Consider the following 25,062-nt stretch of genomic DNA (forward strand, 5'->3'; position numbering starts at 1 on the left):
CAGGATGGCATACCGGAAACAGCACCAGAAGGACTGATATATGTGTAATTACCTTGCCTTTGCTTTTGTATTTTACACCCATTTTCATAAAACCTAGGATGTTGCATGCTTTATTAATCACTCTTGCTACCTGTCCTATCATTTTCAATGACCTATCCAAGGTTGCAGATACCATAGATACCCCTTGTGGTCAGTGACCTTGATTAACATTGTTTATTAAGCCTCCCTTTCAATTGTACGATTCGAATCAAAGCAGATCAGCAGTCAAGCGTTTGTTTAAACCGGTTAAAAGTTTGATACTCAAGTTATTATTGAAGGTTCCTTAAGAATAAAGAGATATCGTTGTTAACAAGAAATTACAGACATTGAGATTAAAAGAATAACCAATAAGGCAAAAGAATGTTTATAAGGAAGTCTCAGTAGATCATTAGGCCCAATTGCTTGAGTTCCTCGTTGATGTAGCAAAGAAGTTACCATTTGATGTTAGGTCCCTACAGTTTTGATGGCTTCTGCAGTTATGTGTTTAGTGTTTTCTAATAGATTTTGGGAGAGAGAAGACTCTTGGCTTCTCATTCTATTAACGTGGCACTTTTATTTGCAGTTATTTTACAGTAAGCTACTAACAGTTTTGAGATGGTTGTGACTCTCTCTCTTCCTCACTTTGCCTGGAGAAAGCTTTCAAGATGGGGTCTCCCTATCTAGTGTGTTTGTGATTCATTCTTTTCACTGGCTGTTATATTGGTTGATCTACATCAAAACTAATCATGCTGTATATAAAACAATGGCATTCAGAGACAGCTCATTTCCTGTGTTTTTTAGCTTTTATTCCAGTCAATACCAAATTTACATTCTCATAACGAGTTGCCAATGAATTTTGTGTGCTGTTAAATGGGAATTCTTTCACATGTCTGTATATGTCTCTTAACTCTGTATAATCTACAGTTACATAGAATTGTAGAAACAATATTATTTGCATTTTGTCCAGGTACAGTCAGATTAATCTTTTTTACATAAAGGTTTCAGAAACATTTTCCTAATTACACAGCTGTCACAGTGGGGGTCACTGAGGATCAGTTAGCTCAGTTGGTTGGACAGCTGATTTGCAATGCAAAGGAACACCAACAGTGACGGTTCAACTCCTGTGTTGGCTGAGGTTACCACGAAGGTTCAACCTTGCCCCTTGCCTGTAGTGTTGTGACCCTCAGGTTAAATCATCACTCGTCATTTCTGTTTGATGAGAGAGCAGCCTTACAGTCCTCTGGGACAACGGCAGCTTTACCTCTTTGCACCCCAGGTCTCTCTATTCCTGTACCTTCTTTAGAGTTACTTTATATTCTCTGTCTTTGTTTCTCTTAACACAAGAAGTCACATAATACACACTTCTCTCTATTGAATCCCTTCACCAGGAGTCCATCATTCTACCTACTCGTCTATGTGCTTTCGAAATGTAATGCTACCTCCTCAAATACTTCACAATACTATTGAGTTTTGTGTAAATTCCATCAGTATCCAACGACAGATTGGAGATTTTATCGTTGAAGCATTAGTCCAGCCCTGAAAATTTCCAAATCTTTACCATTCTTAAATTGGAAGTGGCAAATGGTTGATCAATCTCAGACTCTCCAGAGATCTCAGGCATCACAGGTGCCAATTTTTGGCTAATTTGATACATTTCATGTGGTATCAGGAGATTGCTGAAGGCACTGGAATTTGCCAAGGTGATGGGCTGTGACACCATTACAGCAATAGTACTGAAGACTGTGTCCAGAACGTGCTGTGTTTCTAGCCAAGCTGCCCCAATATAGCTACAACATTCATCTACCCATCAACGTGAGGAAAACGTCCAGGCATGTACTGCATACAAAGCAAGACAAAATTCTTAGATATGTCCAGATTCCATGAAGATGCTTCAAATTTATTATACCTCAGGGGATTTCAGATTTGAAAGATTGTGGAAAAACTCAACTTTAAATTTTGTGGAAATACCAGGACCTGTGGGATTTGAAGATTTTCTTTAACAATTCTTACGAGAAATCACATGACTGCTTGCTTTGTGAGATCTTGCTGGGAGTGTTCAGATAATGACTGAATGGAGAGTAATTATAAGCCCAGTGCTGAATTTAGCTAAAGCTATGGTCAGCACTGCCTTGTCCTCTTTAAGTAGACCGAGTGGGGGTTTGTGGTCCATTATTATTATAAATTTATGTCCATAAAGATAATGGTGGAACTTTCTGACTCTAAATATGACCGCCAAAGTTTCTTTCTCTATCTTGGCATATTTACGCTTTGCATTAGCTAATGCCTTGGATGCATATGTTATTGGGCATTCCTCTCCACTGGGCCATCTATGAGCTAATACTACCCCAATGCCATATGGGGAGGCATCGCAAGTCAATAATAGATCATAATCTTGGGATCATAAAGTACCAACACCTTCGAAGATTATAGCTGTTTCTTCACTTCCCTGAAAGTTGGTTACATACCATTTTCAAAACTGACCCTTTTTTAGGAGTTGATGCAGAAGTATGGAGGCCAGGTTTTGTATAAACTTTCTTTACTAATTCATCAGCCCAAGAAAAGACCGAAGCTCTGGTATAGGCATGGGAGCTGGGGCACCTTTGATCGCTCTAACTTTATCTTCCAACAGGTGTACCTGGGTCTTGTCAACCTTGTAGCCCAAGTAGGTTGCTTGAGGTGCCCTTAATGTCCCAGCCCTCTGTGGTAAAGAATTCCACAGATTCACTGCCCACTTTATAGAAAAAACGCCTCCCTATTCTCTGTCTTAAATGGGTGATCATTTACATTAACATTATGCTTTCTGGTCCAAGACTGTCCCAACAGGGGGGCAAATTATTCCGCATCTACCCTGTCACGCCTCCTAAGAATCTTATATGTTGCAATTAGGAATCCTTTCACTCTTCAAAACTGAATACAGACCCAAAGTTCAGAATAATCTGCACCAACTGAGTAGGAGTTTTAAAGATACCTCTTCCCTCACTTTACTGTGGATAACACCAGGCAGTAGCCCATGACACTCACTGGTGCCTGTCTGAGTCATCTTGTCATGTCCAGATATGAGCAGGCCTTATAATGTATAAATACTAACCTAAGATAACTTTAAATGACGTGATGTTAATATGTTGAAAGTTGCTTAGATTTGGATTGTCAGGGTCATATGGAGGATGAAGACAATGGGCTGCAGTTATGATCCACATCTGCCCTACAGAACAAGCAAAAATAGAGTATTAGATGCAATAATTACAATGAATTACTTACATTTTTGTTATTGTGAAAAATATCAAACTCCTTCCCATGCACACAGTGCCATATAGCAACAAAATGCTCAGCAAAACTCATTCCATCACACTGATACCATCACGCTGCTTCTAATTCCCTATCCTTATAAAGAAGAATAAGAATATCGACTGACTTTTACCAAAAAAAGTAAAAAATCACACAACACCATAAACCAACAAACAGGTTTATTTGGAAGCACTAGCTTTTGGACCGCTGCTCCTTCATCAGGTAACTGTGGAGCAGGACCATAAGACATAGAATTTATAGCAAAAAGATTACAGTGTCATGCAACTGAAGTGATACATTGAACAAACCTAGATTGCTGTTAAGTCTTTCATCTTTTAGAATGGATTGCAGGTTTTGGTTTCTTAATATGTAAATCACAGAACTTCTTTAAGTCACATTCTCGAGATAACTTAATGTTTTATTAAAAAAAGGTGACATCTCAGCTCAGACAATGCATTAAAGGTATGAGGTTAGAGTCTGTCTGTATCCAAAAGCTCGTGCTTCCAAATAAACCTGTTGGACCATAACCTGTTGTGTGTGACTTTTTACTTTGTCCACCCCAGTCCAACACCAGCTCCTCCACATCATGTTGACCAAAAAAAAGGCTGTCAATTTTGGGGAGTATCATAGAGGGTTTCTCTCTGTGGGCTGTAGCAGGTTTTCTCACAAAATGATCTGCTGTTCACTTTAGTATGACTGCACCGCATTCCTCTGGTGCAGTGCTCATGACATTATCATGCACTCACCAGTAGCAGAAGTATTTGTCACTTCTACGACACTCCACTATTTCTGTTGTCAATACCATATTTAAAACCCACCTGTGTACCAGTTCAATCACTGACAGCCCAAATAGCTCTTCATATTCCACGTAATAGCAGGGAAATGGAAAAGAAAAACTTCTGAGGACACATAGATGGTAAAGATCACACATCATTAGAAATGCAAGCTCACATTTGTCATTATATTGCCATTTTACATCAGTTCCACTCTAAACAACTATCACAGTAACAGCAGCTCCAATAATCAAACTACAGGGGGTACTAGTCCTTAGAATCCTGTCTAAGGGAGTGCTACTCTTTCTAATGTTCGGTGTAGTAGAACATCTTGTCATTGTTCAGGATTGATAATGCCCAACCCTCCTGACCGATTTGGGAGGTCAGCCTTGGTTGATGGGTGACCAAACCTTGACAGACACTTTTCACTGAGGCTGAGGCTGAAGGAGCTCCATTGGATGGTTATTCATCATATAGTGATATCACCCAGATAGCGTAAGGAGAAATTGGGGGTAGATATGAAGTACCAATAGCAGGACGCATAGGAATATAGAAAATACCGACATCAATAAACATGCATGGCCAAGACTTCATAAGAGGTACTGCTGTTCAGTAAAATTATTATACATACCAGGAGGAACCACCATGTAGTTAACCCACTTTGATACCTGTACTGGTTTTTGAAGAACCATTTAGTTGAGTATTAATGGATTGTGCAGACCATTACCAAAAATAAAAGCAGGACATCATTGTATCCTTACAATTATGAGTAAGACAACTCAATTCCCAGATGATATTTCTTTAGTGTAGGGTAGTAGTTGAAAAGTTAATAGGTTTATTTACTAGTTATGGATATCAGTTGAGATATGGTTTGATCAGGATACCAGCTTTGTATCTCAAGCTTATCAGGAAATCATTAGTACTTTGGGTTTAAACCAATTGTAATCATCTGTGTATCATCTGCAATCACAGGGGAGTTTGGTGAGATACCATCAGACTGTCAAAACCATGATAATAAAACAAAGAACCGCAGAAGTTGAGGATCTGGAACAAAACCATTTTAAAACCATGATTATGGCATACTGTCATGAATATTCACAAGATTTGCTTCCAGAGAGTCCCCAAATCCAGGAGATGAAGTATTAGTGTTCTAGCCATTACAAAATGAACTTCTTAAAATGAAGTTTAGTAGCTCATATAAAGTAGTATAGAATGGTTAGTAATGTGACTTAGGTGATGAATACTCCTGATTGTAGGAAAAAGAATCATAAGCTTGTTGAAAAGGGAAGAAGTTAAGGGGGAGCAAATGTGTCAGGCTTTAAGAATTGTGGAGGTAACAGAGACAATAAGAGTGATATAGAAAGAGAGATAGATGATGCTCAAAGTGAACCTCCTACAATTCCATTAGCTATATAGAAACAGTTTTGTGCACTTATATTTAAAGAAAAGACAGCATGGGAGGATCTTGTAAGATTGCTGAGAAAGTATGAGGTAATCTGTAGAAATCCACCTGGATGTACTACATTAGCTAGAGATGATGTGCACAGGATACTCAAGACCGATAAAACATATTGTAACAGTTGAGTCCATAAAACAAGTTGTGGCGGTTACAGAGATTCAGTACATTTAACAAAAGTAGTAGCCTACCATAGAAAAGACACTTTGGAAATATTGTTGGCTGTTCAACACTTTGAAGATGATGTTAGGCACTAAAACAAGGAAAGCCTAACACATACTAAACATAATCCACCAACCTTCATTGAGAAATTTAAAATTTGGAATATGAGATGATTCGTATGGAGTCTTTTGTTACAATTGTTTAATGTTAAGATTATTTATATAACTGGAAGAAAAAATGTAATTGCAGATATAGTGTCCTGAATATAAAATGTTGGAACAAGTTAAAGATTTAAGAAATGCTACTATGGTTCAATAATGTAATGTGAATACACCTTTTGGGTAGTGTTGGGCATCACAGCTGCCTGGACACATGCTCTTTGCTGCAGAGAATGGTGTCAATTCCTCTCACTGTACATTCTCCTACACCAGCACATTCCTTTCTGTACCCCAATTTGATTGATTCTCTGTACCATGGTGCCATGATCATTTATGACCTCTCATCTTCTCCTCAAGGTACTGCTGACTGCGATAGTGGTGTCCTCCTTTCACCTTCTTCTCTAGGTGCTGTTGACTGCTTGGCTCAGTCCTCCACTCACTTGCTCCTCTAGTTGCTATCAACTGCCTGTCTAAGAGTTCTCCACAAACACGTGTTTCTCTAAGTGCTGCCGACTGCCTGAATCAGGGTTGTCCACACACCCATGCTCCTCTGGGTGCTACTGACTGCCTGTCTCAGGGTTCTCCTTTCTAGACAGTTTTTCACAGGTTTTCACAAGTTGGACTCTTCCAAAGGTCTTGCGCCCTCTTTACACACCAGTCACTCTCACACAATTGTCTCAAAGATTACCTGATCTCTCCCCCCAAAAGATCCCTGACACTCCCTCATCCAAGGTGTTTAGCTGGGGACAATATTCAACTCTCCAAAGAGATTACCCAGGGCATCCAAAATAAATGCAATGAGAACATTATTCTTATCTGGTCTAACCTCCACACTCCAGTTTTTAGACACCAGGCACTCCAAACTTGCATTTCAGTGAAGGCAATTAGACACGTATGTGGTCATCTGCATCCATGAACCAGCCAAAATAAATCCCAGCCCTTCCCCAATCCCACTCCACAGAAATAAGAAGTGCTGAGCCCAAGGATGGTACTTGGGATTCCTGACATCTTCCAACATTTTCATTGTAATGGAGTCACTTTCCAATATCAAGAAAATATCAGCCAAATAATCTGCAAAGGAATGTCGACAGGTTAAGTCAATTGGCAAAACTTTGCCAAATACAGTATGATGAAGCAATGTGTGAATGTGTTCATTTGGCAGGAAGAATATGACAGCAGCGCACTACTTAAATGGTGAGTAATATCAGAATGTTGTATTGCACAGGGATCTGGTTTCCTGGTACATGAATCATAAGAAGTTGCTAAGCATTGAAAACAAAACTAATTTGGAAAGCAAATATAATGTTGCCCTTTATTTCAAGAAGACTGGAATATAAAAGCAGGGATGTGGAAGACTGCACACCGAGGATGTCAATTTGGGTATTCCCCAATTCCTCAACGGGAAACCCTGGATGAATCAGGACATATAGAACCTGCTAAAAACCAGGCATGAGGCCTTCAGATCAGGAGATCCACTCAGGTATAAGGAATCCAAGTATGACCTTCGCAGAGCCATTAAGACAGCCAAGGACCAATACTGATCCAAACTAGAGATCCAGACCGACTATTGCAAGGACTGAATGACATCACAGGTTCTAAAAAGAGACAGTGCAAGAAAGCAAACGATGACATAACCCTCCAAAATTGTCTCAACGCCTTCTATGTTCACTTTGAGCAGAATTTCGGCGGAGAAGTAGCACCTATTCCGACAAGTTCTCACGAACCTATCGAACAGTCACTGAGTCAGAAGTCAGATCAGTTTTCCTTTGTGTGAATCCAAGGGAAGCATTGGGACCAGACGGAATACTAGGCCGTGCACTCAGAGCATGCACAGATCAACTGGCAGAGGTCTTCTTGGACATCTTCAACCTCTCCCTGCAGTAGGCCACTGTCCCTGCCTGTTTCAAGAGGGCCAACATCATCCCTATGCCTAAGAAGGCTCAGGCAGCATGTCTCAATGACTACCGCCCAGTGGCCCTAATTTTAGTGGCCATGAAGTGCTTTGGAAGGTTGGTAATGGCATTAATCAACTCCAGCCTCCCCACTACTCTTCACCCACTCCAATTTGCCTGTCGGACCAACAGATTCATGTCAGATGTGATAACACTTGCCATCACTCCTCCAAGAACATTTTGACACCACGAACAGCTACGTAAGAATCCTACTCATCTACTACAGTTCAGCCTTCAACACTATTATCCCCTTGAGACTGATTACTAAACTTAGTGATCTTGGACTAAGCCCCACTTTCTGCAACTGGATCCTCAGCTTGCTGACCCAAAGGCCACAATCATGAAGATTGGGGACAATATTTCTTCCTCACTAACACTCAACACTGGAGCCACCCAGGGGTGCATATTCAGCCTCCTTCTATACTCACTGTCGCCAAATACCAGACTAATGCCATTTGCAAGTTCGCTGATGACACCACCATAGTCAGTCAAATCTCAGATGGCAATGAAACAGACTACAGACGGGAGGTGGAAGACCTGGAAAAATAATGCACTGAGAACAACCTAGCTCTCAATACCAGGAGAACCAAGGAACTCATTATTGATTTTCAGCAGAATGTTGCTCATGCCCCCCTACACATTAACAGCACAGAGGTGGAACGAGTGGAGTGTGTCAAGCTCCTGGGAGTGGTCATCCACAACAAGCTTTCTTGGACTCTTCATGTGGACACACTGGTTACAAAGGCCCAACAACACCTCTTCTTCCTCAGGCATCTGAGGAAATTTGGCATGATGGCGAATACCCTTGCCAACTTTTACAGGTGCGCCATCGAGAGCATTCTGTCTGGAGGTATCACTGGATGGTATGGCAACTGTACCATTCAAGATCGGAGACAGTTAGAGAGGGTGGTGAACTCAGTGCGGATAATCACAAAGGCCAACGTCCCATCTATAGAATCCATGTACCAGGCCATCTATCAAGGAAAGGCTGCCAGCATCCCACTCTGGCAATGTTTTTCTACAACCTTTACCATCGGGAAGAAGGTACAGAAGCCTGAATACACGCACCAGCCGCTTTTGCAACAGTTTCTGTCCTGCTGTTGTTAGAATACTGAATGAACTCACAAACTCTTAACATTCGCCTGTACCTGTGTTTTTGTTTTTGCCGCTGTTTACCTATTATTTACTATCTATGCTACTTAACTATGTCATCTGCCTGTACTGCTCGCAAGACAAATCTTTTCACTGTGCCTCGGTACACATGACAATAAATTCAATTCAATTCAATTCAATTCAATGTGTACTGCAGTTGTATACAGTGTTGATGAACCATATAGATTACTTACATTTAGATTACTTACAGTGTGGAAACAGGCCATTCGGCCCAACAAGTCCACACCGACCCACCGAAGCGCAACCCACCCAGACCCATTCCCCTACATTTACCCCTTCACCTAACACTACGGGCAATTTGACTTTGCCAATTCACCTAACTGCACATTTTTGGACTGTGGGAGGAAACCGGAGCACCCGGAGGAAACCCACGCAGACACGGGGAGAATGTGCAAACTCCACACAGAGAGTCGCCTGAGGCAGGAATTGAATCCAGGTCTCTGGCGCTGTGAGGCAGAGGCCACCACAAAGAATGTGCAGTTTTGGTCTCCTTATTCAAGGAAAGATATAAATGTCTTAGATGCAGTTCAGAGAAGATTCTCCTGCCTGATTCCTGGCATTGCAGGGGGTGGGGGGGAGGTGGTCTTATTGAGACGTAAAGGATGCTGAGAGGCCAATACAGAGTGGAGGCTGAAAGAATGTTTCCCCTTGTGGGAGAGACTAGAACTTGGAGACACAATTTAAAAATAAGGTGTCTCCCATTTAACATAGAGGAGAACTTTTTTTGCTCTTAGAAACTTGTGAGTCTTCAGAATTCTCTTCCCCAGGGAGCAGTGGAGATGAGGTTATTGAATATTTTTTAAGGCAGAGATTGATAAATTCTTGACTAACAAGGGAGTTCACGGGGTTTTGGGGTAGGCCGGAAAAAGGAGTTGAAGCCAAACTCAGATCAGCCATGATCTTATTGAATGGAGAGCCAACATGAGGGGCTGAATAGCATACTCCTGATCCCAGTTTATATGTTTGTATGAATAACAACCTACACATCAGGAGTCAGTTACTGAAGAGCAATCTATATCCATTGATTTGTGTCTGATCAGTTTGGTCCTGCAGAGAGAATGCTCAAAATAATGCAACAAAGTTTGTTTCACTCACCAATTAATGACCCACCACAGAAAGGAATGCCATTCTTCGACAACATTGTGATCCATGGTAAGGCTCCTTTTGATACAGCTCTGCCCTGTGCTATTTTAGGTTGTATTGATGATGGTTTTATTCTCGGCTTCCCACACACTGGAATGTTTTACAAAAGAAAAGTTTCATTTGAAATGAGAAACAAGCAGAAAATAATGTGTTAAGACTGAGGAACAAACAAGACAAGATTAATCACAAGATTATTAGCTACACCAAACTGATGTGAGGCCCCTTATGCTCTGGCATGCACATGCAGTTGGAGGTGAAAAATGTGAGATGCCATTGCATGCACTGAATTACAGACCTACAGCTTAAACATTGTCCCAGTCAAATCCTGTTTCAGAGCAGATATTAAGTAGACACATCATGCAATTGTGTGTAAGGATATTACTGAGGAGAGAAAATGTTCACAGAAACACAATTATTAAAGCATAGAAGGAGGCTATTAGGTTCAGCATCAATAAATAGCAATATTAAGTAGCTCAGTGTTACAGGAGTTCCACATCAAAGATGAAGATTGAACTCATCTGAATGGTGGATTCCAACACATAATTGTTTATTCATCATGCAGTGGAAAATGGGCAATACCTTCAGCGTAGAAATCTTCATACATACTGATCACCTGTCCCCTTAAGAATTCTCACCATCACATATCCTTCTGCAGCTCACAAAATTGAGATATCATTTATCCATTGTCAATAACAACTTGGTTGATGAGCTGCCTGACTAAGGTGATATGTCCTTGTTTCCTCTGACACCAGTTGTTGGTAAATTACCTGATGTTCAAAAATTAACTCTCTGGATGTGAAATTCTCTGGAGGATTCTGACAATTTAGACAGACATATGAACAGGCAGGGAATAGAGTGATACCGACCATGTACAGATAGATGAGATTAGTTTAGAATGGCATCACAATTGGCATAGACGCGTTGGGAGAAAGGGCCTGTTCCTATTGTTGCACCGTCCTGTGTTCGAGCTCAAGTAATGAAGCTCTGGATAAATCTTCATTTTTCTTATTAATAGTTCACAGAGACATAATATCAGAGAAATTGGCTGTTAAAGGAGAGTGCGAATCAATAAATAGGCCTTGTCAGGTCAATGTAGGACTGAGTGACTTGGCATGAATTTCATCATTTGCACCAAACTATTTCCATTATCATGTATCATTTCATTGTTTTTCAGTCGAGTCAGACACTGGCTTGCAGCCTTTCTTAACTATCAGTAAGGCATTCTCATACATCACTCGCACTGGTCACTCACACCAGTCACTCACACCTGTCGCTTACAACAATCACTCAGTGCTCTTCAAACCCACAAATTGTACCATCTTTAAAGGCAAGGACAGTAGATACATGGGACTACCACCGCATGCAAATTCTCCTCCAAACCATGCATCATGCTGACTTGGAAATTTGTCACTGTTTCTTCGGTGTCATTTGGTCAAAACCTTGAAACATCCTTCCTCACTGCCTTGTGGATGTACATAAAGTAAATGGCAGCAGCAATTCAAAGAGGCACAACCACCTACGGATCTATGGATGGGCAATAAATGCTGGCCCCAACTGCATGGATTTATTTATCCTCTGCATGGATAAATTTAACAACAGCTACATTTCACATGTTCTGATCTCCTGAACTCTACAGCTCTTTGATTGCTTCAGACTCACCACATCATCCACTAAAAAACCTGACTGTTAAGTCTGAAATGTGTAGAACAGTGTGACAGAGGCAGGAAGCAGTTGGCTCGAGAGTCCTCAATATTGACTCTGGACCCATGAAGTCTCATGGCATTGTGTCAAACATTGGCAACAAAATCTCCTGCTGATTACCATGTGCCAAACCAACCTTGGCTGATGACTCAGTACAGCTCCATGTTGAACAACACTTGGAGAAATCACTGAAGGTGGCAAGTATGCTAAATAGGATAGACTTTGAACGGATCTAGCAACCCAAGACTGGGCATCCATGAGGTGCTGTAGGCAATCAACGATAGCAGAACCGTACTGTAACACAATCCGTAATCTCATGACCTGGTGTAGCTCGGACTCAGGAATGATAAAGACATGAATCTTGTGCCGCTAATGTATAAACATGTCACAAGATGTTTCAGTAAAGGGTGAAGATAAACTAGGGGTGCAAACAAAGCACGTGAGAGTCAGAGCAGTAAGAAGCTGAAGGAGTGGGCTTTATAAATGTTCTTTATGAAGTTGGAGGTGGAGGGTTTCACAGACAATTACAGAGAATGGGTTGAAGTTGTTGAGGACTGCTAGCAAATGTTGGACACATAAGTTTCTATCCTTCAAAACCTGCAAAGGATATAGGTGTGTGGTGTTTGACTAGACATTGATTGCAGATCTACAGGTTGGTGTGTGGTTTGACTTGTTTCCCATTCCAGGTTTCAAGAGTTAATTTGGCAAATTAACCAGAGAGGCAAATGCATATCAACCAAAACAGAAGATTTATTACTTTGAGTCTACAATTGCCACAAGTGTTTCAACTGGGTTACAGAATTTTCCAGTATATCATGGATACATTATGAAATAAATCCGGCATGGATGTTCTGACCAATTGTTCTGATTTACGCTGAAGTTCAGGATTAAATATGGTTCAAAACACAACTTATCAGTACATCTGACCTTTAACTAATGAGTGTTTAGAGGTGGAAATATAATTAGTTTTTGTATTGTTTGTAGAAATTGTGTTGAGATTTGATATGGGATTTGTTCTGAATTGGAAATACCCAATTACATAAACATTTCACCATTCAAGCCCCATCTAACACTTTGAAAACACAGCCTTAGTTGTATAGAACTTGAATATTTCTTAACCAGAGACATATTATTGAAGCTGTTTGTCTTGCCCTCAATAGGATAAACACAAGAATCAGAAGTTCCAGGCTGGTTGGCTGGTTGTGTGCTAGGCAGAAGACCTTTTCTTAAAAGACTTCTGGTTGGTGGGAAATACCATTCACGCAGCCGTTGCACAATTACAGCATGACACGATTTGGTTAACCTGTTGTTCACATTTTTGCATTGCTTGACCTTTTTGAGGTGATTTGAAGTAGCCTGGACACCTCAAGGCTGAAAGTGATAATACTTTGGTCAATTGTAAATTTCTACAAACACAACTCACAGACCAAGAATGAAAAAACAGTCTTTACAAGTTGAGTTTTGGAAAATTGTGGGATTGTGACAAAAGGTTTGGTGCAAATGAACTCCATTGCTTAAAGGTAGGTAGCAAGATGCACCATCCTGATTCCTAAACCCAGATCGAATCGACTATCCCATCTCCTGTACCCTGATAAAAAGTACCATCCTAATTTCAGAACCTCTATCCATTCCAATTTCTCAACCTGATACTGTACACTATCCCAATTACTGAACATAAAACTGTATACCATTCCCATAAATGAACCCAAAATTGTACAGCATCCCAATGATTCAATGCTGATAATGTACACCAAACCTGATTTCTGAACCCAGATACTGAACCCAATCCTAATTTGTCAAACCCAATACTGCACACCTTTCCAATTACTGAACATAAAATTGTTTATCATTCCAATGATTGAACCCTGATACTCTACACCATCCTGATTACTGAACTCTGATACTGTACACCATCCCAATTATGGAGCCCTGATACAGTATAACATTCCAATCACTGAGTCCAAATAATAGACACCATCTCAATTTCCAAACGTAAAACAGTAACCATCTGACTACTGAACTCTGATACTGTACGCCATTCCAGTTATTGAAGACAATACTGTATACCTTCCAGCTGCTGAGCATAAAGAAATACACCATCCCAATTAGTAAACCGAAAACAATGCACTATTTGAATTACTAAATTCAGATTATGTACATCATTCTCATTATTGAATCTTGATTCCGTACATCATCCTGATTATTGAATCTTGGTACTCCATCCCAATTACTGCATCCCAATACTGTACACTATCCCAATTACTGAACTCCAATATTGTACAACCTATCGGTTACTGAAATCCGATTCTGCACACCAACCTGATTCCTGAATCCTGATATTGTGCATTATCTCGATTACTGAACCCCCAATATTCTACACTATCCTGATTCCTGATACAATATACTATCCTGATTCTGAACACTGTCTTGATTACTGACATAAAACTTAGAACAGTACAAGCCCTTCAGCCTTCAATGTTGTGCCGATCTTTTATCCTACTCTAAGGTAAGACTAATCTATGTACCCTTCATTGTACTATCTTCCATATGTCTATCCAAGAGTCGCTTAAATGTCCTTAATGTCTATGACTCTACTACCACCGCTGGCAGTGCATTCCATGCACCCACCACTCTCTATGTAAAGAACCTACCTCTGACATCTCCCCAAACCTTCCTCCAATCACCTTAAAATCACCCTCGGGAAAAGTCTCTGACTATCCACTCTATCTGTGCCTCTCAACATCTTGTACACCTCTGTCAAGTCACCTCTCATCCTTCTTCGCTCTAATGAGAAAAGCCCTAGCTCCCTCAACATTTCTTCATAAGACATGTCCTCCAGTCCAGGCAGCATCCTGGGAAATCTCCTCTGCACCCTCTCTAATGCTTCCACATCCTTCCTATAATGAGGCAACTAGAACTGAACACAATGTTTCCAAGTGTGGTCTAACCAGGGTTCCATAGAGCTGCAGCATAATCTAGCATCTTTTAATCTCAATCTCCCTGCTAATGAAAGTCAACACACCATATGTCTTCTTGACAACCATATCCCTTGAGTGACAACTTTGAGGTGTCTGAGGACATGGATCCCAAGATCCCTCTGTTCCTCCACACTGCCCAGAATCCTACCTTTAACCCTGTATTCTGCATTTAAATTTGACCTTCCAAACTGAATCACTTCATACTTTTCCAGGTTGAACTCCATCTGCCACTTATCAACCCAGTTCTGCATCCTGTCAATGTCCCATTGCAAGCTACAACAGCCTTCCACACTACCTACCACTCCACAAACCTTTATGTCATCGGCAAACGTACTAACCCACCCTTCCACTTCCTCATCCAAGTCATTTATAAAAATCACAAACAGCAGAGGTCACAAAACCGATCCCTGCGGAGCACCACTGGTCACAAAACTCCAGACTGAAAACTTTTCATCTACCACCACCCTCTGTCTTCTATGGGCCAGCCAATTCTGTATCCAGATAGCCAGATTTCCCTGTATCCCATGCCTTCTTACTTTCCGAATGGGCCTACCATGGGGAACCTTATCAAATGCCTTGTTAAAATCCAAGTATACTACAACCACTGCTCTACCTTCATCAATGTGTTTTGTCACATCCTCAAAAAAATTCAATAAGGTTTATGAGGCATGACTTGCCTCATGAGGCTGACTATGTCTAATCAAACTATGGTTTTCCAAGTTATCGTAAACCCTGTCTCTCAGAATCCTCTCCAATACTTTACACACCACAGACGTGAGACTGACTTGTCTGTAATTCCCAGGATTATTGCTGTTCCCTTTCTTGAACAAGGGAATAACATTTTCCACCCACCAATCATCTGGCTCTACTCTATTGGACAGTGAGGGCACAAAGATCATCGCTAAAGGCGCAGCAATCTCTTCCCTCACTTCCTGTAGTAACCTAGGGTATTTCCCATATGGTCCAGGGACCTACCTATCCTTACAATTTTCAAAATTTTCAGCACATCCTCCTTCTTAACATCAACATGTCCAAGCATATCAGTATGTTTCACACTTTCCTTAGAAACATCAAGGTCCCTCTCAGTAGTGAATACTGAAGCAAAGTATTCATTAAGGACCTCCCCTACTTCCGCCGACTACACCTGCAAGAACCCCCACTATTCCTCACTCTGGCCATCCTCTTGTTCCTCATTGTGGTTCTGTTCGCCGAGCTGGGAATTTGTGTTGCAGACGTTTTGTCCCCTGTCTCGGTGACAACCTCAGTGCTTGGGAGCCTCCTGTGAAGCACTTCTGTGATCTTTCCTCCGGCATTTATAGTGGTTTGAATCTGCCGCTTCCGGTTGTCAGTTCCAGCTGTCCGTTGCAGTGGCCGGTATATTGGGTCCAGATCGATGTGCTTATTGATTGAATCTGTGGATGATTGCCATGCCTCTAGAAACAGGCTGTTCTCTGTTTGGCTTGACCTATAATAGTAGTGTTGTCCCAGTCGAATTCATGTTGCTTGTAATCTGCATGTGTGGCTACTAAGTGTAGCTGGTCGTGTCGTTTCGTGGCTAGTTGGTGTTCATGGATGCGAATCGTTAGCTGTTTTCCTGTTTGTCCTATGTAGTGTTTTGTGCGGTCCTTGCATGGGATTTTGTACAGTACATTGGTTTTGCTCATGCTGGGTATTGGGTCCTTCATTCTGGTGAGTTGTTGTCTGAGAGTGGCTGTTGGTTTGTGTGCTGTTATGAGTCCTAGTGGTCGCAGTAGTCTGGCTGTCAGTTCGGAAATGCTCTTGATGTATGGTAGTGTGGCTAGTCCTTTGGGTTGCGGCATGTCCTCATTCCGTTGTCTTTCCCTTAGACATCTGTTGATAAAATTGCGCGGGTATCCGTTTTTGGCAAATACATTGTATAAGTGTTCTCCTTCCTCTTTTTGCAGTTCTGGTGTACTGCAGTGTGTTGTGGCCTTTTGAATAGTGTCTTGATGCAACTTCTTTTGTGTGTGTTGGGGTGGTTGCTTTCGTAGTTCAGGACTTGGTCTGTGTGTGTGGCTTTCCTGTATACCTTAGTGGTGAATTCTCCGTTTGGTGTTCTCTGTACCATCACGTCTAGGAATGGGAGTTGGTTGTCCCATCAAGAGCATTTCTGACCTAGACAGGGGACGAAACGTCTGCAACACAAATTCCCAGCTCGGCGAACAGAACCACAACAATGAGCACCCGAGCTACAAATCTTCTCCCAAACTTTGAACTCTTGTTCCTCATGTAAGTGTAGAATGCCTTAGGATTTTCCTTAATCTGATCTGCTAAAGCTTTCTCATGCTCCCTTCTTGCTCTCCCATGTCCTTTCTTCAGTTCCTGACAACCTTGTAACCCTGTAGAGCCCTTTCTGATCCTTGCCTCCTCAACCTTAAATAAGCTTCCTTCTTCTTCTTGAGTAGATATTCCACATCCCTTGTCACCCACAGTTCTTTCAACCTACATTCTTTCCTTGCCTTAGTGGGTCAAACCTGTCCAGCACTATCAGAAAGTGCTTCCTAAACAACCTCCACATTCCTGTCGTGCATTTGCCTGAGAACATCTGTTCCAATTTAGGCACCCCAGATCCTACCTAATAGCATTGTAATTCCCCCTCCGCCAATTGAATACTTGTCCATAATGTCTGTTCCAATCCCTCTCCATGAGTATAGTAAAGGTCAGGGATTTGTGATCACTATCATCAAAATGCTGTCCAACTGAGAGATCTGACACTTGGCATGGTTTGTTGCCAAGCATCACTTCTAATATGGCCTCCCCACTAGTCAGCCTATCTACATATTGAGTCAGGAACCCTTCCTGGATACCCCTGACAAAAACTGCTCCATCCAAACTATTTGAACTAAGGAGGTTCCAATCAATTTTAGGGAATTTAAAGAGTCACCCATGACAACAACCCTGTTACTTCTGCACCTTTCCAAAATCTGCCTCCCAATCTGCTCTTCTGTGTCTCTGTTGCTTTTGGGACGATCTGTAGAAAACTCTCAATAAAGTGACAGCTCCTTACTTGTTTCTGACTTCCACCCATACTGACTCTGTAGACAAACCCTCCTCGACGATCACCCTTTCTGCAGTTGTGATACTATCCCTGATGAGCAATGCCACTCCTTCACTTCTTTAATCTCCCGCCCACTTCCTTTTGAAACATCTAACAACCATTCCTGCCCCTGTGATATCCAAATCTCTGTAATAGTGACAACATCATAGTTCCAAGTACTGATCCATGCTCTAAGTCGAATCTGGGCATTTTACAGCCCGCGGGCCATGTCTGGCCCTTTGGTTGTTCCTGTCCGGCCCACATGAGGTCAATCTTAAATTAGAACCCTAAATGAAAATGTATTTACGCCATGCGCGCAATACAACTGTGTTGCTTTTGTTTTGAAAAGGATGCTTTTTTTATTGACGTATGGACTCACATGCGCGTGTATGTGCGTGCGTGAACAGCTAAAAGTGATGCTTGCTGGCTAGCCCTCAAAATGTCAGCTCACGCCAAGACAAGTTATGTCATATCCCACAAAATCGCCAGAAACATTAAATCGTTTTCTGATGGAGAGTTTATTAAGGAGTGCTTGTTGGACTCTGCAGAACTAATATGTCCAGAGAAAAAGGAGGCATTTGAGATTGTGCCCCTCTCCCGACGCACTGTAACGAGAAGGACAGGAGACGTCGTGAGAAATCTGGAGCTTCAGCTGCAGCACAGAACGGTCAACTTTGACTTTTTTTCCTTGGCTTTGGATGAGAGCTGCGATGTACGTGACACAGCCCAGCTACTCATCTTCGTACGTGGGATAACTATGGACTTTAAAATCACGGAGGAGCTGGCAGCAATGCAGTCGATGAAAGGAACAACAACTGGTAATGATTTGTTCACGGAGGTAAATGCATGTTTGGACAAGCTGGCGGGTGTGACAACGGATGGTTGTCCAATTCTAACGGGAAAAAATGTTGGACTCTTAAAGACAATGCAGGATAAAGTGACAGAAATTGACCCTGAACAGAAATTGGTCTTTTTGCATTGTATTATACATCAGGAAGTGTTGTGCAAGTCAGTGTTAAAAATTAACCATGTGGTTGATGTTGTAACTAAAATAGTTAACTTCATCAGGGCAAGAGCTTTGAATCACAGGCAGTTTGTTGCACTTTTGGAGGAAAATGAGACTGAACATGAGACTGAACACAGCTGTCAGTTGGCTCAGCCTGGGCAAAATGCTGAAAAGTGTATGGGACCTGAGAGAAGAGATTCAGGATTTCTAGGTGAAGAAAGGGAATGGCATTCCACAGCTTTCAGATGCAGACCAGATTACAGACCTTGGTTTTGCTGTTGATGTGACTGCACTTATGAATTAACTAAATGTGAAACTGCAGTGCAAGAGCCTTTTTGTGCATGAAATGTAAAACTTGGTGAAGGCTTTTATGAGAAAGTTGTAGCTTCTCTCAAGCCAAATGGAGGACAACATTCTCACCCACTTGCCAACACTGAAGGAAGCCACACCTCAGCTGATCACCTCCACAGATACTCATCTATATTAGAAGCACTGCATGGTGAATTTTCAAGGCGATTTCAAGACTTTCAAACGGTTGAGAATGAAATGCACATGATTTTTTTCCCATTTACATGCAATGTGGAGAATGCACCTAGTGATGTTCAGCTTGAACTCATTGACCTGCAGTCTGACACACTTCTGGCAGAGTACTTTAGGTCAGTCTCACTGCTTGATTTTTACTCTTTCCTCAAAGAGGAGAACTTTCCACACATGAGGAGGCATGCTCAGAAGATTCTAGTCTTCGTTGGATCTACCTATATATACGAACAGACATTCTCGGTGATGAAGTTCAACAAACCCAAATACAGATCCTCTATCACTGATGATCACCTCTCAGCTGTCCTTCGCACATCCACCTCAGACGTTCAACTTGTTCAAGCCCAAAACAGACAGGACTTTTCTCATTAAACAAGTAAAATGAACTGAAAAACATCAAAAACACTTATTGCTTTTTGTATAGAGTTGTTTGTTGTTTGTAATAATGAAACAACTTTTCATTATTGGTTTATGAAATTAACATGTTAAAAATAAAATGAAATACTGAAATTATTGCTTTTACTGTTTATTGCTTCTATATTTGACCTACTCCACAATTTCATATCTTTATTGTAACAGAATATTCTTATTCTTTTGATTATAAATTTCAGTGCAAAACTATATAATTTAGTACTTTTTACAATGGAAGAAAATTAATAATGAACAGAATTATGTTCAACTTATTGTTGGTTCGGCCCTCCAACACAACTCAGGTTTCTCATGTGGCCCCTTGGAAGAATAATTGCCCACCCCTGCTCTAAGTTTATCGCCATTACTCCTGTTACTTCTTGCATTAAAATAGACACACTTCAACCCATCACATTGACTGCACCTTTGCCCTGTAAAGTGCCTATCCCTCTTCACAGATTCTATGCACGCTGTAGCTGGCTGTTCACTACCTACTCCATCATCTGATCCGTAACTCTGATTACTACCCCCCACCAATCTAGCTTAAACATAAAACTATACATGATTTCCCTACACGAACCCAAAACTGTACAACATCCCAATTAGTCAATGCTGATACTATGCACCATCCCTATTACTGAACCCTGACACTGTACACAATCTCAATTCGTCAAATTTCATACTGTTCACAAACCCAATTACTGAACATAAAACTGTTCACTTTCCCAATTACAGAACCCAATACTGTACACCATCTTGATTACTGAACCTTGATACTGTACACAATCCTGATTACTCAACCCCAATACTGTACAGATTCCTGATTACTGAACCAGTTACTGTATACCATCTCAATTACTGAACTGATACTGTACACCATTTTGATTACTGAATCTCGATACCATACACAATCCTGATTACTGAACCTGATACTGTACACCATCTCAATTCGTCAAACTTGATAATGTTCACCACCTTCATTACTGAACTTAAAAGAGTTCACCATCCTAATTACTGAACCTCAATACTGTTTATTGAACCCAATACTGTAGACCCCCCATCTCGATTACTGAATGTCGATACTACACAATCCTGATATCTGAACCCTGATACTCTACACCACCCCATTTATTGAGCCATGATACAGTCACCATTCCAAAAACTGTACCCTCATACTGTACACCATCACAATTACCAAGCATAAAACTGTACACTGTCCGACTACTGAACTCCTAAACAGTATACCATCCCGATTGCTGAATCCTGATACTGTATCCATTGTGATTACTGGACACTGATACTGTACACCAACCCAAGTCTTGAACAATACACCTTTCTGATTACTGAACCCAAATACGTTGAAACATCATTATACATGAAACCAAAATTATACATCATCCCAATAACTGAAGCCCTATGTAGTATGGCATCACCCCTGTAACTGAACCTTGATACTGCACACAAACCCAAGTTTTGATCTTCAATGCAATATACCTGCACCCAGATACTTTACAACATCTTGATACATGAAATCAAAAATGTACACCATGCGAATTATACTGAATCCAAAACTATACACCATTCTGATCACTGAAACACGATATTGTACACCAACCCACAGTATCTTGATACTGTGCACCAACCCCATTCCTGAACTCTGATACTGTACACAATCCTAATTCCAGAAATCTGGTACTGTACACCCTCCTGATTACTGAACCCCAATACAGTACACCAATCCAACTACTGAACCTTATACACCATCTAACCTACTGAATACTGATACTGTTCACTATCCCTATCACTGAATCCTGATACTGTATTGCATCTCAACCTGTCAAACCTGACAGTGCACACCACCCCGATTACTGAACATAAATTTTCACCATCCCAAATACTGAACACCAATACTGTATACCATTTTCAATTACTAAACCCTAATACTAGACAGCTGTACACCATCTGAACCCCTACTCAGTACACCATCTGACACTATACCCCATTCCAATTACTCAAAACTGATACTGTACACCATCTTGATTACTGAACATAAAACTATACTCCATCCTGATTCTTGAAACCAGATAGAGTACATCATCTAGAATACTGAACTCTGACATTGGACACATTCCTGATTACTAAACTCCGATACTGTACACATTCCTGATTACTGAACTCCGATATTGTACACATTCCCAATTACTGAACCCCAATACTGTACACATTCCCGATTACTGAACTCCAATATTGTACACATTCCCAATTATTGAACTCCGATACTGTGCTCGTTCCCGATTATTGAACTTCGATACTGTACACATCTCTGATTACTGAACTCCGATACTATACACATTGCTGATTACTGAAATCTGATACTGTACACCATCCCAATTACTGAATCCAGATATAGCACACAATCCCAACTACTGAATCCCGACACTGTATTTCATCCCGTTACTTTACACTTTCTGAACTTGTGAGCCCAAAAATACCGTACACCTTCCCAATTCCTGGACTCTGACATTGTATATCATCCTAATTCCTGAACTCAGATATTGTACACCATCCTGATTGTTGAACTGGATACTATACCCCATAATAATTCTTGAACCTCAGTTCTGTGCACCAATCCAAATAGTGAACAGCAGCGAACCTCAATACAATACATCATCCTGATTACTGAACCTAGATCCTGTACTGTACACCAGGAATGAAGGGCTTTTGCCTGAAACGTCAACCTTCCTGCTCCTCAGATGCTGTCTGACCTGCTGTGCTTTTCCAATACCACTCTAATCTTGACAACTATCATCCAAACCCAGTCTGGCGTACATCTGACTCCAAACCCAGAGCCATGTGATTGACTCTTAATTGCCTTCTAAAATGAACTAAAGAACCACTCAATTCACAAGCAGTTAGGGATGGGCAAGAAATTTTGGCCTTGCCAGTGATGCCAACATCTCATGAAAGAAGCAAAGAAAAAGACTTAGACACAGGAATAGTGAATAAGCTTTGGCGAGTGTGGTGCAAGGCTTGCGATGGCTCATTGCTCAAAGATCTCCAGTGTAATGACTGCAGATCTGCGGGTCTGCCATTCAACACAGTCTTTTTCATGACTACAGCCTCGTCCAACTCCACTGCTCATTAACAGGCCTGTCCTGTTCTCTTCTTCCATCTCCATGCTACTATCTGCTCCCTCGTCACACACCCCTACCACTGCCCATCCTGTATACAATCCCATTTCCATAACTTGAGAAACAAGATCAGCAACACGAACAAAATTATAAAGTGAATTTTCCAAAATCTGAAACCAAATCAAGAAACACCCAGAAATTAACAGGCAGCCGGAAAGAACAAACCAGCAACTGACCTGGGAGCTTGGGATGATCCCTTCCTGCCGGTTAGCGCCAGCTGTAGTTGGGTCAGATCAGCAGAATCAGGAAGGGTCCTGCAAGAAGCACAGGACCCCAATTTAAATCACATTCAAACTTTCAAATCCTGATTAAGGAACCCAAGCAATTTACAAATTCCAATTACAGAACCCCAGAAGTCTACCCCATCCCAAAACTGAATCCTGATACTGTACAGCAATTTGATTACAGATCCTCTGGACTCTACACCATTCTGATTAACGAACTTCAATACTGGGCACAATCCTGATTACAGAACCCCATAATATACACCAGCCAAATTACTAAACTTGATACAGTACATAATCCTGATTATGATCCCCAATATTGTATATACCATCCTGATTACAAAATTCTTAAGGTATACATCATCCCACATACAAATACCTCAATACTGTACACAATCATGATAATAGATTGTCATGATAATATGCTCCAATGACAATTGCTGAACACAATACTGTACACATTCTGGTTACTCAACCCCGATACTGTACAATGAACCTTGATCACATAGTTTTTGTGGGAATTTTCAGATGTGGCAGTCTCGCATCCCATCACTGGAATGGTCAGCTAGGAATGGACCCCGATACCCACTGTCCTGCAACCACTTCATTATTGGCATGCACAGGTGAAGAAGTTCCTGCTTTAGAGAATTTTTGCAGTCAATTTTCTTCCAATAAAGAGGATATACAATCTTCTTCACCCAGGAATTAGTACAGTAAACCTTTGCAGTATTTCCTCCAATACAAGGTAATCCTTCCTTAGTTCAAGAGAATGAATCTGTAATAAGTATTCCAGGTGTGGTCTTATCAAAGCCCTGTACTAAGACTTCTTCATTCCTCTACTCCAATTCCCTAATAATAATTTTTTACCTAATTACTTGATTGAGCTGCATGTTGACTTTCACATTCCTTATATGAGTTTACGCAAGTCTGTCCTTACAAGTTTCACATTTTTCAAAAATATTGAGCTTCTATTTTTAAGATCAAAGTGTATACTTTTCCACATTGAAGACCATCTGCTAATTTGCTTCTCACTTAACCTGGAGGGTTTGAGTTATAAGGAGAAGCCAGATAGGCTGAGACTTTTTCCACTGAAGGTTGAGGGGTGACCTTATGGAGGTATATAAAATCATGAGGGGCATAGATAAGGTGAAGATCAAAGGCGTTTTCCCTGGATTGGGGGAGTTCAAAACTATGGGACATATTTTTAAGGTGAGAGGAGAAATATTTAAAATGGACCTGAGGGGCAACTTTTTCACATATGGTGTTTCATATGTTGAATGAACTGCCAGAGAAGGTTGTAGATGCAGGTACAGTTACAACATTTAAAAGACATTTGAACAATTTGGACCAAACGGTCTGGTTACGCGCTGTATGACTCTTATGACCTCTGTGCAAGCTTTGTGATCTCCCTACAGCTTACATTCCCACATAGCTCTGTGTTGCCAGCAAATTTAGATACATTACCTTTTGTAAGCCATTCATCTGGATTATAAATAGCTGCCACCTGAGCACTCCACTTGTTAAAATCTGTCAACTTGAAGGAAATGCTTTAAGTCTATTCGTAGTTTCCTGTTACCAAATCCTCTATCAGTGCTAATATGTCACCCAACTCCATGAGCCGTTACTCTTATCTCATTTTATGTGGCAATTTGTCAAATGCCTTGCAGGAATTAAAATACACAGCATTCACTGGTTCCCATTTATTCACAAGAAAAGTCGGAAATAAATTTATCAAACACCATTTAACTTTGAGAAAATAAACTGACTGCCAAATCACTTGAGTATCATCAACATGCCCTGTTAAAAGCAAATTCCAACAATTTCCTGATTCTGTTCTCA

General features: G+C 41.0%; 1 protein-coding gene across 1 annotated transcript in view; it reads right to left on the bottom strand.

The window, feature by feature from the left end:
* Positions 1-25,062, bottom strand: part of masp1 (MBL associated serine protease 1) — a 133,359-nt gene that overhangs the window by 11,556 nt on the left and 96,741 nt on the right. Inside the window, exons 11-12 of the mRNA XM_043702533.1 lie at positions 10,073-10,210; positions 3,107-3,220 (exon numbers count right to left, since the gene is read on the bottom strand). Of these exons, the coding sequence (XP_043558468.1) occupies positions 3,107-3,220; positions 10,073-10,210 (252 nt within the window). The remainder of the gene's footprint in view (positions 1-3,106; positions 3,221-10,072; positions 10,211-25,062) is intronic.

Source organism: Chiloscyllium plagiosum, chromosome 13, assembly GCF_004010195.1.
Source record: "Chiloscyllium plagiosum isolate BGI_BamShark_2017 chromosome 13, ASM401019v2, whole genome shotgun sequence".
In the NCBI taxonomy this organism is placed as follows: Eukaryota; Metazoa; Chordata; class Chondrichthyes; order Orectolobiformes; family Hemiscylliidae; genus Chiloscyllium; species Chiloscyllium plagiosum.